General features: G+C 39.9%; 3 protein-coding genes across 3 annotated transcripts; all 3 read right to left on the bottom strand.

The window, feature by feature from the left end:
• Window positions 1–151: 151 nt before the first annotated feature.
• Window positions 152–4,727, bottom strand: LOC104000323 (polyadenylate-binding protein RBP45). Its single transcript, XM_065172048.1, has 7 exons — window positions 4,156–4,727; window positions 3,340–3,817; window positions 1,249–1,304; window positions 1,043–1,173; window positions 848–944; window positions 579–746; window positions 152–471 (listed from the first exon to the last, which is right to left on the bottom strand). The coding sequence occupies exons 1-7, from the start codon at window positions 4,513–4,515 to the stop codon at window positions 469–471; spliced, it is 1,293 nt and encodes a 430-aa protein (XP_065028120.1). The 5' UTR covers window positions 4,516–4,727; the 3' UTR covers window positions 152–468.
• Window positions 4,728–8,768: 4,041 nt separating this feature from the next.
• On the bottom strand, window positions 8,769–9,113 carry LOC135651399 (uncharacterized). The gene has a single exon (XM_065171464.1). The coding sequence runs from the start codon at window positions 9,111–9,113 to the stop codon at window positions 8,769–8,771; it is 345 nt and encodes a 114-aa protein (XP_065027536.1).
• A 7,455-nt stretch (window positions 9,114–16,568) lies between these two features.
• On the bottom strand, window positions 16,569–21,244 carry LOC135651793 (subtilisin-like protease SBT3.10). The gene is made up of 10 exons (XM_065172218.1): window positions 20,359–21,244; window positions 20,199–20,290; window positions 19,737–19,834; window positions 19,507–19,662; window positions 18,656–19,281; window positions 18,177–18,247; window positions 17,858–18,103; window positions 17,656–17,773; window positions 17,317–17,488; window positions 16,569–17,230 (listed from the first exon to the last, which is right to left on the bottom strand). The coding sequence occupies exons 1-10, from the start codon at window positions 20,455–20,457 to the stop codon at window positions 16,683–16,685; spliced, it is 2,226 nt and encodes a 741-aa protein (XP_065028290.1). The 5' UTR covers window positions 20,458–21,244; the 3' UTR covers window positions 16,569–16,682.

Raw genomic sequence — 21,244 nt, 5'->3', positions numbered from 1 at the left:
TTCTAAATCACAATTTATTTCAGATACAAAAACAACATTCACGAGCTCATATGACATCCAAACGAGAGCAAAGTACCAATCGGACGGGCCAAGCAACACTAAAAGCGTGCAAAATTATATTATGCTCATAAAACACTGAAGCATCCAAACGAAAGCAAAACGTTCATCATAAAACAATTAGATTTGGCAAAACTAAGAGAGTGAAAACAGTTGAACACAAGCGTGCATAATAGCAACACAATCTCAACCCAAACACATAATAGCGTGCAAAAGTGCAGTTCCTAAGGGGTTCACATACATGTAACCAAAGAGAAACCAAGAGCGAGCCTATTGGTATATTATGACATCCAGGTGAAGGCTGCCCCCTTTCCAACAGATGAACAACAACCAAAGCATTATTATATGCTCCCAGCAACTATTGGTATTTGTATATAGTAGCATTCACCACACCTCGTCGGGAGTGCAAAATTACTGCAATGACATACAACATTTTAAGTACAACTTCCAACCTCAACTATTTTACGAGAAATATTAACCATATTGTCCAAATTAAAATACACATCACCAACAAGCCTTACCTGAGGTGGAGGTTGTGCCTGCTGCTGCGGCTGCTGATAGTTCCCATATCCTGGATATGTTGCATATGCATACATATTAGGATCCTGTGGCGGAGCATATCCATAGGTATCATAACTTTGGGTGTAACCATAGTAGCTACCATTCCACTGGTTGGGATCTTGTTGTGGCTGATTAAAAACACATAAAAAAAGGATATGTTGATGATTCCCTGGCCATAAAAGAACAGAAGAAACAAGCTCTGGCTAGGAAGGTGAACGACATATTAAACCTGTTTGTTTGCAGGACTGCGACCCCATGAAAGCCGGATGCTTTGACCACCCAACAAGGTCCCATTTAACATCCTTAAAGCCTCCTCAGCACTGGCCCTGAGAAAAATCATTATAAAAAGATGTGTAAAAGAAAATTCATCAAAACTCACTGTACTCTACCCATTTGATTGAGTAATTTTCAAACATAAGCTAACCTGTTAGCGAACTGAACAAATCCACAACGCTTGCCTACAGGTATCTTTACATAGACTATTTCCCCATATGCGCTAAACACTTGGCGCAAATGATCATCCGTAATATTTGGATCCAGTCCACCCACAAATATCTGGAAGCCAGATTCTATATTTCAGAAACATATTTTTACACTGCTCACAAGTAGGAAGCTAAACCAAGTACCCACCGTTGTATTATTTGGATCAGACTCAGACTCGTCACCCTGTCCAGTCTGAAAGGAAGCTGCAAACAAACAACCCAGGTAACATTATCAAATTGATATCAGTCGTAGAGCCCTCTATTGATAAAGAATGAATATTCATATAAAAAATATTAAAGAAAAATAAAATATATTCCAAAAGCTTTATTTTTGCAACTTACAAATTTACATATTTGCAAAAGTAGCCTAAGCAATGGTCAGACTAATAAGCATACCTTTTGCAACTTATTATAATATGTAGAAAGGTCTTAATAGAACAGAATAAAGGTGCTGAGACTGTTGTAAATTACCCACAAGTAAAATGTTTACAATGCCATGCTGAAGATAATAGTTATCAGAAAACATCACGTAAAAATGACCAACTACTCCGCCATAGAAAAAAATGCCGGTCTCAACCAGCATCCAGATAGATACAATGCCATGCTGAAGATCCCTCTTCTACAACATAAGGAGAGAAAACCAAGAACAAAGGATCCATAACCTCATTTTGTCAAAGACCTGGCAATCTAAAGATGGTTTCCATGGTTTATTAGTGTCCTTATTAAATATGGTAAAATCTAAAAGCAAATTAGCACCAGCAAAGAATTGGGTTAAATAAGAGGATGAAAACATAATAATCACTTTAGACATTGATTGCTGTGACAGTTCACTAGATGTGTTGTCAAATGAGTAAAACCAAGAAAATTATGCTGCATAAAAAAGAGAATAAAAGGGATTGTTTGTGATACAAAATCACAACTCCTTACGTCAAGAATGACCATGAATTGGATTGATGCCTCAATCAAAACGTACCAGTTATGTTCATATTGAATAATATAGTATAAGAAAAATATGAATCACATATTTAAGCAAAGAATAGAAGTAAAATAGCAAATATATAGAACAGTTAATGGTAGTAAATATTTCTCACTAGAAGTGGCAATTTCAGTTCCCAATAACTACTATCAACTGAAAGGCAGCTGCTCAGTAACTCTTCAATCTTTGATGGTAAGTCAAGAATCCAACTCAAATGCAGCTACTCAATAACTCTTCAAACTTCAATATATAAATTAAAACTCAACATAGCTTGAGAAAATATCAGCAATATTGAACCAAGGCCATCCATAAAGCTTAACATCAGGATCATATGACAATTCCCAAAAAAAGAAATAATGTAACAATAAAGAAACTTGTTACCCAACCCAGATAGAACAAAGGATACCACATCCAGCAATAAGATACTGACCAGAATCATATATTTCAGCACCTTGAAGAATGCAATTAATCAAAGAGAACTGCTAATAACTTCCACAACAAATTAGAATGGAAGGTGAATACCAACTAAAAAGCTGAAGACAGTGAATACATTGGTGTATGATTTTGCAGAAAGAATAAAGAATGAAACAAAAAATATTGATCTACCAGATGCTTATAGCAGCAATTCTTTAAAGTTTCCAATGAAAGTACCGAAAGAAAATTGAAAACGATGGTACTATAAATCAACCTACGGGTGCGAAATGCAAGAAGCTCAAGGAATTATACTGAAAAAAGCAAGCAAGCAAGGAATTATAAGGTAAAATGTAGCAAAGAATGCCACAAACAAGGACTAAGAACCAAATTATTATGCAATCAAAACACTGACCTAACCGGGGCCACCACTACAGGAGATATGCATCTCAGCTGAAGTCAAGTCCAAGCCCTAAATGAAGATAGCATGGCATCCTGCTTCGAGACAACATGAGTTTCTATAAGTGTTTTTCGCTAGAAACTATGTTTAAATGAGCCCAATTTCACAAAGGAAAGTGCTGGAAGGAAATGAGGTTGCACATCAATCGAAGCAATGCCGCTTATCTTCAAGAGTAAGACGGGGAAATGAAATTACTAAGGATAACATTTAGCTGATTCCTCATCTGCCACACTAAGCATTCAGCTGATCTAAATAAAAAAAATCTACATATGCAACTAATTAATGAAGAGGCAACTTAAGCTACATGATCCTCTACAGAATTCTCCTGTATGAGCAGTGCACAGAAAAAACATATAATATAAAAATCACAGGAACATAACACAGTTATATACCATTTGCGGAATACTGTTGTTGGGTACCCAAGCTCTTCTTATTAGCAGCTGCACCAATCCGCATGGGTCTTGTTGAACAGTAAACTCCATTCATCTCGGTCATTGCTCTTGTTTGTTCATTTAAATCTCCAAATTTGACAAATCCATAGCCTTTGGAGCGCCCAGTCAGTCTATCAGTGACAACTTTGGCACCCTTAACTGAGGTGTAATGGCTCTTGAATGTCTCTTGCAACAAATAATCAGTAACATCTGCTGCCAAGTCTCCAACAAAAATCGTATAATCAGCACCATCACCATGTTTCTCACCTGCCCCACATGTTGCCCAGTTCATTCTGAAAGCTTGTTCAGAGTTAGGCATAATTTGACCATTATATGTTTGAAGAATTCGATCAGCAGCCACACGTGATACAAACTCAATAAAACCATAACCCTCTGATTGCCCGGTCTGCTTGTTGCGGATAACCTTAACTGAAACTACCTGCACCATTAAAAACACCACATTATATCGCTACAGACACATAAGAACTAGATTAGGACGCATGTCCAGTTCATAAACTAAACAGAAAGAATGTTAAGGACTTACAGGAGGAAAAAGCATGATAACTAGACATAAACTTAAACTCTAATGTTGTCAAAACACGAAATATCAGAGGATAGGTATTTGGCATGCTTCTAAACATATGGTTCGCTAAATTTGATATTAAAGATTCTATAAACATCAAAGAAATCAACAAGAAAGCAGAACACAACGAAAAAATACTATAAAGCCAGAGAAATCAAGATATATATAAACTTATGCAAAGGGGGAGGGAGGACCTCCCCAGTATGCACAAAGCAGCTGTACAGATAGTTCTCGTCCATCCAGTACTGCAGATCGCCAACCCAAAGCGTACGGATCTCATCAGACGACGCCGGCTGTGGCGCCATGGGCGGAGCCGGGGCGGGCGGCGGAACCTGGTACTGCATCTGGGGCGGCGGCACCGGAGCCGGGGCCTGGTACTGCGGCTGGGGCTGCGGCACGAGCTGGGGGACAGGCGGCGGAACCTGGGAGGGTTGCTGGTTCCACATAGGCGGCGCAGGGGGGGCCTGGTAGTACTGCGGCTGCGGCGGCATCATGTTCCACTGTTGCGGCTGCTGCTCCATCGGCGGCGGCGCCATCGGAGGAGGCTGCATCATTCTGAAATCAAAGAAGATGACAGATCTCGAAACCTAAGCACTGAAATCGGACGAAAGAAGGCTAGATGGCGATCGGCTACGATCGAAGCACTAGAGATTTGGGATTCGGATAAGTCTTGGCCCTAAAAGATTCGGAGGCGCAAGACGAGGGATGGGTCGGAGAAACCCTAACCCTAAAAATAGAGCGGACCAGAAGAGAAAGGACGCGACGGAAGAGCAATCATATATAACCAACAGGCGCTAGTTTTCCTCCTCATAATTGGTTACCCACCGTTCGTACCTGGTTCATGCCGGTAGAGATGGTTCTTCGCGGGACCCAGATTAACAACAAGGGTATATTTTTCGGGTCAAAGAAATCCGTAAAGGGAAGTAGTTTCGAGGACGAAAGGGTGAGAGCCGCGAGGATATTATTGGCGGGGTGTGGCCGCACGGCGGACTGATCGTGTGAGCGTCCGCACATTAGAAGCGTGCGCCACCGGCCCCTGAGATGGGCCGGGCCTCCAGTAGCACGACAATTGATGCTAATGGGCCCTGCAAATACTTTTCCTCTGCAATTTAATTTGATTTCACCTGTGTTATTTCCTCGATCATATATTTCTGTCTACGTGAAAGAAAAACTAAGTTAAATTGCTTATCTATTGTAGAACAAAGGGAGAAATCTGATCGAGCTCAAGTCGTAAACGAGCAATCACATGTAAAAATAATTAATTATGAAATATTTATGTCAATAAGTATGTCAGATTTGCTGAAGGTATGATAGATACTGAGCCCAAACAAAGAAAGGAGAAAGAAAGAACCAAAGAAGAACAGAGGAGAGAGAGTAAGGGAGGAGGAAACAGAAACTGAAGTCACAAAGCTTTCCACTGGAACGAAGATCTATTAAGCATATAATGACAATGTCACTGATGACTTCAATTTTCATGACAAAATGGATTTAAGGAGCTTACAATCTTCTTTGAAGTTGCGGTTATCTCTCATTCTAAGAGAATTCTCTTTGTTATTTCATCTCTTGGATCTCTACACAACAAGTTCAAAAGAAGTAGCAGCTATCTAAAATGCCCACTGAGTGACGAGAAAAAGATTCAGATGCCTAAATCGCTTTATGACCTGCCAGTAGACGCATCTTCTAGCTCTGGAGATAGCAACTCTCAGTCTTTTCAGCTTGAGGCCGATCTTTCTCTTCGATCTGCACGCTCTAAGCCTTGAAGATGATCTCCTCTGTCGAGTGTCAGCTTCTTCCAGTGTTCTGTATATGAGGAACCTTGCTTTCAGGTGTTGCCTTTCCTCTGGGTCTTCCTTGTCAACCCTTGAGTAAGAGCAATGTGACCTCAGGAACCCCATTTGAGTCTTGGAATTGTGAACAGGGTTGTGGGCTTATTTATACAGAGAAGCATAAATCTCATCGAGCTGTCTTCAATAGTTTATGTTATCAGGAATGGAAATTGTGAAGGCTCGGGGAAGCTTCCTGTGTTCTGCACATAATCTTCATCTCAGGAGCTGGGAAATGTAAGCTTTGATGATGATGATGATTTACCTCTTGTCAGATCTAAAATTCTTTTTATATATATAATTTTTGTTCCTGAGTAAAAACATGTAATAGTCCAAAAGAAAACAGATGTGATGAAGACATGCAATCATGTGCCAACAAATTCACAGGAAGTCCACCAAGTGATGAATAGTTTCTGGGCAGCATTCCTTGAAACATGACTTCATTTGGAGGTGGGTCACCTTGTTCTTCACAACCTAATCACATCTATCTGGAACTGTCCATGACTTTGTCAGGAGACAGTTCACTGCTACACTAGCAATCTTCAGACTGGCATGACCACCTTCTAGGCATGGACACAACAACACCAAAATATGTTGAATGTTCAGTGGCACAGAATTCATTTCTTCAGCAAATCGCCGATTAGGATTTTGATGGAGAAGGCTGATTTATCTTGGCAAAATTTATCTCTTGGAAGTTGTGGGGTTTGAAGTTGTATTTGATAAGCTAATTTGTTTGTTTTGATGGTTTGCTTCTCTTCATTCATTCAATCTTTATCTGAAGAGATTTGATGTGCTGCATGTGATTCAATGAGCAGCTCATGTATTGGCAACTTTGGTTGAAGCTGAAGATTTCTTGAAGTGGATAGATATTTGAAGAATGGAGGACCTGCAAGTATGAAGATGGAAGTGGCAGAGCAAACTTGGTTATGCAGTTGCAATAGATCTCAAAATCATCAATCCTGGATGAACAATGAGGTGTAGTATAATAAGCAGCATTATTGCAACTTCAAAGATATATTAATCTTTAATGACATGTCCAGTTGATGAAAGCTGTCAACTTGACCTGCACATTACAGCACAGCAAGCAATATTTCCTAGTCCTACTAAGCATGTTGACCTTGTGTGATACTTGTGAAGTTCTTTGCTGATCAACATTGTCAACCTTAACTGTATCAGCTCAAACTTTTAGATCAGAACAATTTACTTAGTTAGATCATTCAAGCTTGGACAATTTAAGGACAGTGTATAGGTTTAATTCCGTCATGAGAAAATCCGCATAAGAAAGAAAGAACTGCCTTGTTGTACGCAGTCGGAGGTTCAAGCAAAGATATTATTTCCATAACTCAAGTTTTTATCGAAACCTCCATTGGTGCATGCTGTAGATCAAGTACTTTGTCCCAATTCCTCTTATGCTGATCAGGAACAAGATCAGTTTGTCTACTTTATATCAAGTTCCAATCAGCATGTAACAGGGACCTGCCTGTACCTATATTTATGAGGTACATTTAAGGTTTATATATTTCAACCATGTTATATAGGCAGGTTTCTTATCTCCTTCAGTCAATACATCTGCTATCTTCTCAGCTTCTTCCTTTCTGACAGATGGTAGGATGGTAAGGCAATTTGGGACTTGGATACATTGGAAGCTATTAGCAATAATCCATACTTCTTTTACAGGACATGGATACATTTGTTTGAGATATTGTCACTTGTAAGCTTCTGATGATGTTATATGCCCAAGTTTACTCATCTATCCTCTCTGGGACTTCTGCCATGTTTTGTTCAGCAATGATGCATGCAGCAAGAAACTCTTTTGACTCCTTACACTAAATATATGACTGTAACATGATCACCAGAGTTCATATTATGATTCTTTACAGCAAAACCGGCTGAGTTTGGATGCAAAGTATCAGAGTTGCCATTCGTAAACGCAAACACCGTTATAATCGATATTTTGAACCATTTTTCTGACTGATGATCTCATGCAATCTATACTCATAGATACAGTAAACAAAAGTGACCATCAGACTCTGACTCACAAATTAATAATCATAATACAGTAATATGTTTTGTATTACAAGCTTCAATTATTTGGTTGCGAAAAAGAGGAGAGTATATTCTGTACATGCACATCAGCAATGATGAATAATATCACTTTTTATTGGTGCTGAAACAGAGTAGTACACTAATTAATAGTCCACTGAAGTTAACATTATTTCTTTTGCATGGTTTCTATTGAGAGCCACACAAGTTGAAATTGTCTGCTTCTGCAAGTCAAACACATTTCATCAGATTCAAGATAAGGTCAGAAGATGGACACCTTCTAACTTGAGACTTGGTCTTAAACAGAGGGCATATTTGGAGTACCAGTCTATAGTGACTCATTTCATCTATGTCTCTACTTTATCTCAATGTTTATATTAGAAGACCAGAGAAGAATTCCAACAGCAGCAACAACTACCTAAGTAGACTGATCCTTAAAGCAAAAGCTTCAATTTTTCTAACCAGAGCTAAAAAATCCACAGCAAGCAAAATCCAGTCTTTGCTTGCAAAATTGCATTGTTTTTCTATGTTTAAGACTGCATCCTTAATCAACATGACAAAATTTTCTTGCTTCTTCCTGAGACTTTTTCCTAGTTTGTATATCTTATTCTCTCTCTCTCTCTCTCTCTCTCTCTCTCTCTCTCTCTCTCTCTCTCTCTCTCTCTCTCTATATATATATATATATATATATATATATATATATATATATATATATATATAATGTAATTTAAATTTACACCAATCTGATTGTAATGTACACCAAATTGACAGGAATAATACTTGTATACACCAATTCGATAATATGTATACAGCAAAACTCAAAGAAAGGAAAGACAAAAAAAATGTCTTCTACTACCTAATTTACATCCCATCTATAGTAATATACATGCATGCAAAATATATACTCTGCATCATCGCCATCATCACCATCATGATCATCATCATTCGGGTATCTCCGGTATGCTCTGTAGCTCCGGCCTCCAATGCCTCCCTTGATCATGGTGGAGCTCCCACGACTCGCCCATGCTCACCAGATCCGCGATAAATCGTCGCAGCGGCAGTTTCTCGCCGTCGTCGGCTTGCCGCAGAAGCTTCTCCAGCTGCTTCTTGCTGATCTTGATCTTGATCTCTGTCGAGCCGGAGCTGGCCATCTCCTTGGCAGCCTCCGCTCCGGCCTTGCGCTGCCTCTTGTAATGCTTGGGGCTGCTGCTTTCCATGGATCCCCAGTCGTCGTCCTCGTCGTCAACCCATGTCACCGGCTTCTGCAGGTCGAGACAGTTCCCCATCCCCTCTTCCTCCTCCTTTACTCTCTTCCTTCCTTCTGTTATCGTGCTTTTCTTTGTGTCTTGATGTTAGAATGTGCTATGGAATGAGATCGAGGAGGCAGCAACGATGGAGGAGGCTGCTATTTATGGAGAAGAGAAGGGGAAGAGAAGGAAGGGGGGGGACGCGGAGGAGGCCGATAGCTCAGACGACGGTTCGTCGAAGTCCCTCGTGGCGACGTCAGGGGGAGACAGGTCAGCAGCGGGGGTCCATGGCGGGTCGGCGCCGACAACGTGTGAACGTGGATCGCGAGGGGAATCTAGTGGTTGGATTTCCCCGTGTAAACGTGGTCTTGTCTGGAACACGATCTTTATGACAAATCTAACCTCGCCCCTATCAGCTGCTTCCCACCACCTCCCACGGCTCTCTTCTCTTTGCGTTTACGTGAAGTCATGAGCCAGCATCGGATGCCTACAGGGTGTGGATTACGAAGAGAACACGATGTACAGTTTGCCAACTCCGCCATTATTTAGGAGCCTTTGAAACAAGAACACAAACAAACAACAGATTGAATCCAATCCTCACCAATGAATTCCTTACAGCAGGGAGCCGTAGCTGAAGAGAGTCTTGGTGAAGAACAAATCCTGATCAAGGGTTGGGGCTTCTTTGTTTTCCTGATAACAGCATTTCAGTGATGCAAAAAATCATCTTTGGTTTTTGGTTCTCCTCTGTTCATTTTTAGATCCAGATGAGGCTATACCACTCAGATATGGCAGATCTACTTTTTCTAGGAAGTCAACTTCTTTCATATAGTATTAACTAGCATTAAAAGGGAATGGTTTCCCTGCAAGAGGATTTGTCAGCAGTCTTGAAGTGTGTATCATTGAATGTGGAAAATGGTTCCCTAGAAACAGAGGTTGCTTTAACTCTTTTTATCTTTCCCCTTCCTTTAAGAAGATTTGTTGAACAAGCTGGAACCATCTCTCTTTCTTAGATCTTTTTCATGTAGCATTGATTCAAGGAGGTTGTCCATGAATCTCTTCATTGAATGTGCCGTTGGTAAAATAGTTTGATCTCTTCTGACTGACCTTAATTTGCACAAAGGCAATTTTTCTTTTTGTGGTTTCTGGAAATTTCTGACCATGTCATCTAGAGGCACCTGGAAGAGACTACAGTTTGAGGTTGGAGATTTAACATGAACAAGTGGTCAAGGAATCCATGATGGCATATGAAGCTTCCTTGCACTTACTTGGTTAATTGTTTTGAATGCTCTTTGCAAGATAACCATCAGAAGAATTTGTCTCTTGATCAGGATTGCTATCAACAATGTCAGCCAATATGTGGATGACAACACCTTGAAATATGGTAAGTGTAAAAGATTAAAGAGCCAAGAAAAAGGTTAGTCTTCTTTGCTACATGCATGGATCTGCATCTGCTTTTGGCTAAAGGTTGTTGATCTAATTCAGCCTAGTGTGTAAAAGAACATGAATGGTATCTCTTCCTTCCTTCAGGCAGATGAGTATGAACATGGCATGTTTTTAGAATCTCTGACTGAGTTGGTTCCTTCTGGCACAAGTACTCTGGTCACAGATCTTTTCCAAATCAATCACTTCCTTTGACGGCCTCATCCTCCAGAAAATATACATGACGAGCTGCAAGCAGGAAACTGGCAGTAGTTGCCATGCAAAAGTGGCTCAGCAGTCTGCATCACCCAAGGTGTTGGAAAGAGTCATCTATGACAAATACACACATTCCAATTTCACATAATGGTGAATGATTAAACCTGTTTCTTCCATCCTTGTTCACCTAAATAAATTCCTGGACTTCCAGCTCTGATACATGACACCCTGATAGATATCATCATGCTTCTAGTAGACTTCTTTTCTTAGTTTTGTCACTGAGATCTATTGTTTTGAGACTTGGTAGACCTAATAGCTGAACTTAATAGAAGGCACTTAGGTAAACTGAAGCTTACTGTAACTCTGGTGTCTATATCACTATATGTCAAATTCAGTGATGAAGGTAGAGGTTAGGAATATATATATATATATATATATATATATATATATATATAGGAATGTGTTTAGTGTGGAAAGAGCTCAGGAAGGAATCTGATCATCTCAACTTTTTTGTTCCTAAGAATCTGTCACTCATCTTGTCATAGTGTAAGTGATAAAGATATCATCCACCATACTCACCTAATCCATTTAAGTTCTAATAGAGCCAAAAAAAGCTCACCAGAGTTGGCTATATCTCAAGTCCAAGAGGTCTTCTTCCATGTCCATGTTGGCAACATGTAAAGCTGTGTGTCCAAGTTGTCAATGGTTATCTTATCCATGTTAACATATGTATCACAATTTTCTTTTACCAGATCCAGTAGAGAAGAACTTGCCAGCATTTGAATCTTTTTCATGGTCCTGCATGGCTGTGATGGATGCATCCATCACATGAACAATTTATCCAGATTGAAATTATCCTGATGCTTCTTTACTTAAGAAGGAAAACTAAAATATTTCAGAATAGCAGTGTCGATAATTCACTTGAACAGAGCCATTTGAGAAGGATATACAGAAAAAAAATATTAATATTGACATATAATTTATTTGTTGAACTGTTTGGATTGTCAATCTGGTAATCTACAGGATGATATCAAGGTTAACTAATTTGAGTTTAATTATCCTTATTATTCTCATCTTTCATGTAATTTCAGTGTTGTTATACTATTGACTAATTGACCAGTATCAACTACAGTGACATATCTCTAAGTTTTTTACTCTTGCAAGAATATATATGCTAAATCTAAATTTATAGAGAAAATATGAAGATCATCATGTGTAGTTTTGCCTGATTTATTGGTCAGAATCTACAAATGAGCACCATCACATCAACTTCTTAATCCCTGCTGGAGCAGATTCAAGTCAGCACTCAGCTGTGCAGCAACTTTTCAGAGTCAACTCTCTTTTCCATTCCAGCTGTAGTAGATTCTAAGTAAGCACTTAGCCGTAGAACAGCTTTTCCGAGTCTTAAGCCCCTCTGTACTTTGACTTTGATGTGCTTACACTTCATGTGGTACAAGTTGTACAAGTTGAAGGATGTACTGCTCCAATTTGAATCTCTATGGGAGCAACATCAAAACAGATTAATTTGGATGTGTGTGGATGCAATGCATATGAAAGAAAAAGAAGAGATTCTTCAGAATTCTTCATCTTAGTTCAGCCATCAATCAGAACTGTTCATATGCAACTTTATTTTGTCACTATGAAGAGCCACCAGCCTCATTTGATGATTTGGAGGTGATTAATGCAATGGAGAATTGGAGACATCCTTTGGGTTGTAAAGGTCTCCAAGACATTCCAAGAGAAAGAAAGGAACCTAACGAATGAGGAGGATAGTGAGTCAGAGAAAACTCAGCAATAGTTTTGGTAGGGAATATTCAGATCAGACAAATGCATATGCTAGTGATTCATTGGTAAGAAAGATATCAGAAGAAACAACAAGAAGTTGCCAGCAATAGTTTCAGATTACACCATGTTATTGGACTTAGCATACATTTGCATCCTTGTTGTAGGGCTCAAGAGGATGTTTTCCAGTAATGGATACTTGTCTTGTCTTGGCTAAAATCTCTGAGAGGATGAAATAAAGCAGGTCATGTATGCTGTAAGATGAGATGGTCTGGAATAAACTTTAGTACTTATTTCTTGTGTTCAACCCCAATTTCTCTTTTCAGGCTGCTGTGGATGGAAATGGGAGTAATGACCATGTTGAATTCATTACTTCTACAAACAAAAGAGCATCGGTTTATAGCTTTTCAATACTACAATAAAGATAACAGTGGGCAAGTGCTACTTGCTGGTAGAGCTCTGGAATCCTCACACTGATTCAATCTAGATTATCTTTTCACTGTTTCGGTGCTAAAGGAGGACAGAATTTTCTTGTATGTGGTTCATTTGACATTTCATTTTGCCACCTTCAATGACAGGTTTATTACCAGAGATGAACTGATCAGCCATGACAGAGCTTTGGTTGTACATTGCATTCTCCAATTTAAATGATGCTCATAGTCACTACTTCATTATTCTGTGGATCATGAGCTTCAATGTCTGCTTGCTTGAACACACAAGACCTTAGGATTAACATGACCTAAATTTTGCTTTGTTTTATTGCCTTGTGTGATGTAGTAGATTATTATCTAAATGATTTGGCTGATGTTCTTGATGAAGGTTTTGGAATGAGATGCAAAGGGCTTCTTATTTATTTTGATAAGAAGTATCAGCTTCATTTGTGTCTCTCTACCTTGGATTGAGTTGAGTCTGATGGCATCCCAACCAATCAGTCTCTTTGTGCTAAAGTATAAGATCATAGTTTTTCTCAGACTTCAAGAGTTCATTTCTCTATTTTCCTGTTCAGTGTTTTTTCCTTTGTATCTTGCATCTACCATTGTATACTTCACATGATCTCCCTAAGACATTAAATATATGGCACATGCCTTCCTCAAGGTGACTATTTTAACTAGAAGGAAAGATCATGCATGAAGTTACCAAAGATTGAGGTGATGGAGAAGGAGCTCAATATGCTTGAGATTCTTAAAATTAGAACCACACAGACTAAGCTGGTCAATCTCTTTATTCAATCCTTGCAAAATGCTTTTGCAGACAAAATGAGGATTTTTTTTTTTGGAATCAGATAGCAGAAGCCCTCTGTGAAAAGACTTGTTTCTTCCATTGTTCCTGTGTTCTCTTTTTCCAAGTTTGAACTGCTTGTAGCAGTAGAATTGCTCTACTTTGAGCTCCAATTTTGACAGAAAGAGAGAGAGAGAGAGAGCTTTGAGAACAATCTACATAGTAGAAAGAAGATCCTTAAACTTGAAAGCAAAAACAAAAGCACAATGAGCTTGCAGATTTGAAGCATCATTGCAAAACAGACAGCAGAAAAAAGCACAATAAGCTTGCAGATTTGCATTATCACAAAGAACACTATGGAAGTTGTAGTGCAAAAGGAGTTGCATAGACATTTGATTTCCCCTTCCGATATAAAGAGAACCAACCTAAGAACTGCCACACCCAGCAGCCATTTCCAGAGAGACAAGCTAAACAGCTGGAAACCTATAATACAAGCTGAGTAAAATCCCACCAAAATTGCTCGTCATTGCACAGCACAGGATAAGCAGCCACTCATTCACTTGTCGAGTATCTTGAAGTCCAGTACCTCTCAATCTCTTCAGCTGTTCTTCCAGGGATCCTTCCAGCAATCAGTGTCCACCTGCTCTTCAGAACAACAGGAAACAGTAAAGAAAAGCAAGAAACTGGCTCCAGGTGCTACTCGAAACAAAAGTGAAAGCTCACCGACCTCTCTCCGACCAGATTATACATCCTGGTAATGAGCTTCTCTTCATCCTCCGAGAAATCCATCTTGGAATCTTGACTGTTCCCATCTGAAGGAAACACACAAAGATGTTAGCCAACCAGAGACGGCTGGTCATTCGATTAGAGAAACAAGCATCGATTGCATGTGTTCACCTTTAGAATCAACATCATCCGACGATCGGTCCAAACCTTCCATACTCCAATAAATGCAGGAGATTCCGACGGTGAGTAACCCCAAGAACTGTGTCTTTTACCCTCCCCTCGAGGATCGGTGGAGAGAGTTGAGTTGGGTTGTGTTGGGAGGGATTCATGGAGGCGAGTAGACTCACGAGCAGGATTATATAAGGAGGAAGGTGGGAGAGAAGAAGAATGGATGGTGAGAATGGCAAGGAAAGACCGGTAGTTGCTCTCGAAAGGAAAAGGGATGAGGTTTGATAGGTTGGTGGAGAACGAAGCGGTAGTTGGCTCGAAAGCACATGCTGATGTTTTCTGCCACGATGGATATCGGATAAGATTTTGTCTGCTCCCATATTAATGTAATCCTTCAGACCCCTAAATTTGTAGATTTGATGTGGATATGGTTCAGAAAATTCTTCTGGAAGATTACAGTTAGATGGCAGTACGTATCATAGTAAGTATGTTCATGAATTGTGTTAGTCAAAACTTGCATGTATTTGACATTTGCCAATTTGGCATAAGCAATTGAATTATTTTACATTTCCATGTTACACATAACAATGGTGGCATATTTATTATTCAGCTATTATTTCGATCTGAGCCAAACTTACATGATCAGTTTTCATGACATAAACAATTGAATTATTTTGCATTTCCATAGTAGACATAACAATAGTGGCATATTTATTCGAGATAATTATATATTATTTTTTATAATTAATTATGATTAGCATTCTGATTCTTATATTTTAAAAAGTAACATTAGGATCCCTAAACATAACTTCGTCAATAAAAAATATCGCATGTATAAAAAAATACAAATGGAAAAGATAAAAATGTAATTTTATTATCTTTCATTCTGGTTTATATAAATTTAATAATTTAAAAGATAATAAAATTATATTTTTATCCTTTCTATGTCATTTTTTTATACGTGATAACACAATTTTTTTCATCAATAAAGTTAACGAGGAGAATTAAGTATAGGAATCTGAATGCTACTTTTTAAAATATAGGGACTGAGATACTAATCATAGTTAACTATATAGATAATATATAATAATCCTTATTTATTCAGTTATTATTTTGATATGAGCCAAACTTACATAAAATGTTTTTGTAACATCTTAACAAGATTACTATTGTCCAAAGGTTCATATAATATAAGTCTCGAATCATCACACGAACGATAATCGGCATCCGAACAACATGAGCTCCACCATCAAGCCAAGTCTTAGTTATGTTTTCATAACATAAACAATTGAATTATTTTATATTTCCATAGTAGACATAACAATAGTAGCATATTTGGGTAATTACATATTACTCTCTATAGTTAATTATGATTAGTATTTTGATCCATATATTTTAAAAAGTACTATTGAGGTCTCTATACCTACAAAGGTAAAACATTTAATCTCAATTTTCTTATATTGTTAACTTCGTCAACTGAAAAAATCACACGTATAAAAAAATATATGAATGAAAATGATAAAAACGTAATTTCATTATATTTTCAAATTGTTCGCCCCCGCCGCACTTGCTCGCTCGTTGCTCACCCACCGCACCTGCTCACCCCTCGATCGCCCACCTCTTGCTCGCTACACCTGCTCACCCGTTGTTATGGGCGAGTGACAAGTGAGTGGGTGCAATGGGCAAGCAGGAAATTACGATAAGATGTGGGCGAGCAATTTGGAAAGAGGACAAGAGAAAATTGATAATGTTTATATATAATTAATACTTTAAAAGATAATAAAATTATATTTTTTATCTTTTACATTTATAATTTTTTTACACATGACAACACGTGTAATTTTTTCCATCGACGAAGTTAATGACGTGTAAGGAGAATTAGGTTTAAATGTTTCATCTTCGTAAGTGTAGAGATCTTAATGTTAATTTTTAAAGTATAAGAATCTAAAAACTAATCATAATTAATTATAAGGATAATATATAATTATCGTTATTTATTCAGTTATTATTTTGATCTGAGCCAAGCTTACATGATCTGTGTTCATAACACCTTAACAAGATTACTATTGTCCAAATGATTCATGCAACATCTGCGTAGAAGTCCCGAATCACTACACGGACGGCAATCGGCATCCGAACAGCATGAGCTCCACCATCAAGCCAAGTCAGGCTTCCGAACATGTAGTCTCCTTGCACCTTGTGAATGGCCGTGAAGGTCACCTTGAAACTATGCACCTTGGCAGTGGCATTGAACACAAGCGTCGGTGGCTCCACCACCATCTGAACGCCCGGTGGGGGCTCGAAAGATGCTTTGTACACTGCATTTACTTCTTCTCCAACATTGGTAACAGTTCTCCAAACTGCAGTGGTAGTCTTCAGATCAGGAATGGAGATGGAAGGAAGGTTCAGGTAATACACGGGCTGGAGCACTTCGGCGCAGATATCAAATTGTCCTGTTGTACAATTGAAGAACTTGTAATACTCCTTCGGATCGATGTCATATACAAGGCCTGGATCTGCAGCCCTGTCGGGATCTATTTGACCCCCTCCAAAGTCAAAAGGGTCAGCAATCTTTCTTGGATTTCCTTCTGCTTGTATTGGCATGCCATAGCCATTGGTGATAGAAGCTTCGCGTGGTACCGAGCACAATCAGAAGCACTTAGCTATAGATAAATGAGTGATTATTTCGCAGAAAAGGATCTTAAACACTCACCTGTTGTGACGAGTGCTGATTTGATGGCAGCATGAGACCAGTCTGGATGCAGGGATTTCAGCAAAGCAACTACTCCTGATACATGTGGGCAGGCCGCCGAGGTTCCTGAGCCGAAAGTGTAGCCGTCCCTCTTTGCTGCCAATATGCTGACACCAGGTGCAGCAACATCAGGCTGTTTTAAGAATCCGTGTTCATTTGGTGAGCTTTCAGAAAGCAATCTTTAAAGCACAGCATTCAGATGATCTTGTGTCAAACCATGGTGATGATGCCTCATGTCTATAGAACCTCAATTAAGAAGCAAAAGCTAGTTTGCTTCTGTGTTGTGTAGTAGTTTAGTACCTTCAGCACGCCAGGGAATGGTATGGCTGGTCCTCTTGAAGAGAACCATGCTACTTTTGGAGACAGCACTTCTTTCCCTATAGCATTGTGAGTCAGCTCCACTGCTACCTGAGGTGATCTGTTCGGTTGGATCAGATCATTTTAGAACAGTATGTATCTAAAAAATGAGTCCTGGTTTTGTGAATGATCGGAGAAGACTTGCCTTTCAGTAGTAATGTACTTTTCGATCTGGTATCCAATATCGAAGTCTACAAGAACACAGATGATGCCTATGCATTCCTTGGTGAACTCAAGAACATTGATGGTGAACTGTGCAACGATAAGACCCTTCCCCCCAGCATTTTGGACAGTAGACAGCGCAGTGGGGAAACCAGGTTCGAGCGAATAAGCCAGACACAGCACGATCGATCCGCTTATATCAGTGCCATTCAGAGATTCCGGCGAACAGCTGCAGAGCATTGAACGTGTCGGTTTCGAGCTATTTTGGTTCCATTGAGCTATTCAGTTCTTATAACTCATACCTTCCGCCAAGGACCAGAGGCATGTATTTATTCTTTGATTCACTCGTCGAGTTATAGAAGATTGACTGGCCCTGCAAGTAAAAGACATGGATGATGGATTTTGGTCAGTAGTGTAATGAAGAATAATGATGGTTCACTTGCAGCTAAGAACACTTCAAATTTAGGCATTTCTGAAGAATTAGATTCTTCCTGCACCAACTGATAATCTAGTTCGAGGTGATGACCCACATCTACCCAGATCTAAGAAGGTCCACTGTGGTTTGCAGTCCATATGATCTCATCAAATAAAGAAGGCAGCATCATAATGCTTCTCTATTATTTTCGTAGAGTCTTGCCCAACAAAGACTCTGTGCTCACTTGATGAAGATGGGTACTGCGAGTTGTTCATTATAGATTTTTATTTGTGGAAGACTTGGTGCTGTGAAAGATGAATGCAGCGGTGACGACAGTGACGGAGAAGTAGGTATTGACTTGCATACCACAAGACTTTGATTGTTTCCGAGGGTGATTGTGGTAGGAAAAGACCGATCGATGGTGCTTGCAGCCACTGTGATGACCCAAGGAGCCGTGTTGAACAGGAGCTGTGGAATGGGGCCTTGGTTGCCTGCGGCGTACACGACGGTGATCCCTTTAGCCACGGCGTGCAGGGAACCAAAGGAATCCTCCTCGAGCACCACCAGCGACAGCGACAGGATGTCGACCCCGTCGTGGATGGCATCGTCGATGGCCGCCAGCACCGTGGCGGTGTTGCCGGCGCCGGAACCTCTACCGCTGCCCCACACCGCCTTGTACACCGCGAGCCGGGCGCGGGGGGCGCCGCCCCTCGCGTCCCCGGCGGCAAGACCGTGGAAGCTGGCGCCGCGCACGAGGGAACCGGCGGCCACGGAGGCGGTGAACGTGCCGTGGCCGTTGTAGTCGCGGGGAGACAGGTAGTCGATTCTGAGGTTGCTGTCGTCGATCCCGGCGGTGTAGTATCGAGCCCCGATGACTTTCCTGCTACAGTTGTTGGCTCCAAAGGCATCTCCGACCTGGCACACGCCTCTCCATCGGCTCGGCACGGGGCTGTACCCGTCGTCATTAAAGCTTCTGGATTCCGGCCATATACCTAACAGAGAAACATATACGTGATCTTTGTTTTCGTTTTTCTGTAGTAAATACTAAGTGTTCAATAAATGACGAGACTAAGAAGATCTTAAAGAGACGGCTGACACCAGCAAATACTGCTAATAAATGCGGAGTTGATGCCATGACAAGAAAGGAGACGAGGTTTGGTTGAACATAAACCGGCTTAAGAAGCTCTTAGCTCCATAGAAGCAAGAGTGCGACGGACCTGTATCGACCATTCCGATGATGATGCCATCTCCATAATTGCTCTTCTTTAGCAGCCCAGTCGGATGCATATAGTTCAGTCCCAGGAAGTCCCAGCTTCGTGTGGTCTGCAGCTCGTAGTTTCGACTTGGTCGTACGCTGATAACGTCCGGAGACTCTGCAGTTGCTCCTCGGGTTAGTGGTTTGCGTAAAAAGTTCGGCAAAATGATGTGGTTGAGAGAGCCGCTCAACCTGCTAATTCCTCTGCTTGTGCTTCCGTTAGCATGGCTGCAAAGCCAGAGAAGCCATGCTTGTAGCTGTAAACGATTGATGACACAGCCTCCTCTTTGCTACATACAACAAACATTTCCATGGACAAAGTATTAGACAAACAACAATCATCGTGAAACCTTCATGGACTTTTCTTGTGGACTTGAGTGGCGTTCTTCTTCCTGAGTAAGAACTTGAGTTTTGTAGGAATATAAGTTATGATATTAATGCACATCACATATGGGCAATAAATTATGCTGCAAACTACACCAAGAGTGACCTTCAATTTCAGGGAAATTTGCACGAGTCAATCAACCTAAACAGTGTGATCGTCAATAACAACAAGCATAATTACAGAAATCCTCAAGTAGTGCAGATAAGGAGAAGGGATCATCAAACAGATGAAAACATTAAACCTTATGAATACAAGCGGAGCAGAAGTACCTTCCAAGGAGGGAAGTCAGCATGTCATGGTGTGAAGCAGTGACATGGTCTGGGTTCTCATGTTTCCTCTCTCCCAAGTACACGATGTACAGCTAAAAAGCCACCACAAGTAAAACAAGAATGAGAGCCAAAATTAACAAGAGAAAGAGAAAAAACTTACTTTGGCACCGGCTTCAGCTTCTGTGGAGAACAACTGACAGAACTGAAGAGTTAAGAAAGAGAGGAGAAAGACATGGCAGAAATGAGTTTGGGAAGCCATCTCTGTGTTGGTGTGGTTGTCAATGGGAGAACAAGGCTCTCAATTTATACCCAAATTATGCTGCTGTGGGCATATGTTCAGGCATGCAAGACTACATCAGGCCAAAGCTTTTGTTACAAAAATCATTCTGTCATGGTTGGCACACAATTTTTCTTTCTTCAATTTACATCAAATAGATCAGCACAATATTAAAAGTCATTGGTTCTGAGTGTTACATCCTACCTGTCTGGTTTCTAAGCTCAATTTCTGGACACTAGTTGTCTCTACTCTGACTGGTAAATGGTCTTCAATTTGACAGGATTGGTTGATATCTTGTAGAAGCTACTCTAATGAAAACTTCCTTTTTGTTGGATGGAAATTTCAAGTAGGGTTCGACCATTTTCCATTATTCTACAAGGGGTGAAACAGAATTTTGAGAATAAAGAGTTTTTAAAGCAAGAAATTGCTAATGTACAGAAATGAGGGGACCCATGAAACTTCTTCATGAAATTTTTATTTCAGAACAAAAAAAAAAAAATCCTACTCATCCATCAGTCTTTTAAGCCTTTATTCTAACTGCTTGGTCGGCCGAATTACTATTAATTTACTATTCCTGATCTAATAATGCTAGTGGACTAAAAGAATGAAGGTCAACCTTCTCACCCAGTCTTTACTCCAACCCAAGTCACAAATTTGTTCTCTTCCCAAATTGTCAACATAGTGACATCCAAGTTTATAGATGTATAATTCATGACAAATAGAAGCTATCCATATACATGCTGTGCAGATTTAGGTCAGACAATTTACA

Source organism: Musa acuminata, chromosome BXJ3-10, assembly GCF_036884655.1.
Source record: "Musa acuminata AAA Group cultivar baxijiao chromosome BXJ3-10, Cavendish_Baxijiao_AAA, whole genome shotgun sequence".
NCBI classification, from domain to species: Eukaryota; Viridiplantae; Streptophyta; class Magnoliopsida; order Zingiberales; family Musaceae; genus Musa; species Musa acuminata.
This window is presented reverse-complemented; position numbering and strand designations above follow the sequence as displayed.

Coding starts and splice junctions, on each gene's coding strand:
- LOC104000323 (XM_065172048.1), bottom strand. CDS start 4,515: ATGATGCAGCCTCCTCCGATGGCGCCGCCGCCGATGGAGCAGCAGCCG. Junction 945..1,042: donor TTTGTTCAGTTCGCTAACAG/GTTAGCTTATGT, acceptor GATTTTTCTCAG/GGCCAGTGCTGAGGAGGCTT. Junction 747..847: donor GCAGTCCTGCAAACAAACAG/GTTTAATATGTC, acceptor GTTTTTAATCAG/CCACAACAAGATCCCAACCA.
- LOC135651399 (XM_065171464.1), bottom strand. CDS start 9,113: ATGGGGAACTGTCTCGACCTGCAGAAGCCGGTGACATGGGTTGACGAC.
- LOC135651793 (XM_065172218.1), bottom strand. CDS start 20,457: ATGGCTTCCCAAACTCATTTCTGCCATGTCTTTCTCCTCTCTTTCTTA. Junction 20,291..20,358: donor AAGCTGAAGCCGGTGCCAAA/GTAAGTTTTTTC, acceptor GTGGCTTTTTAG/CTGTACATCGTGTACTTGGG. Junction 19,663..19,736: donor ACAAGCAGAGGAATTAGCAG/GTTGAGCGGCTC, acceptor GAGCAACTGCAG/AGTCTCCGGACGTTATCAGC.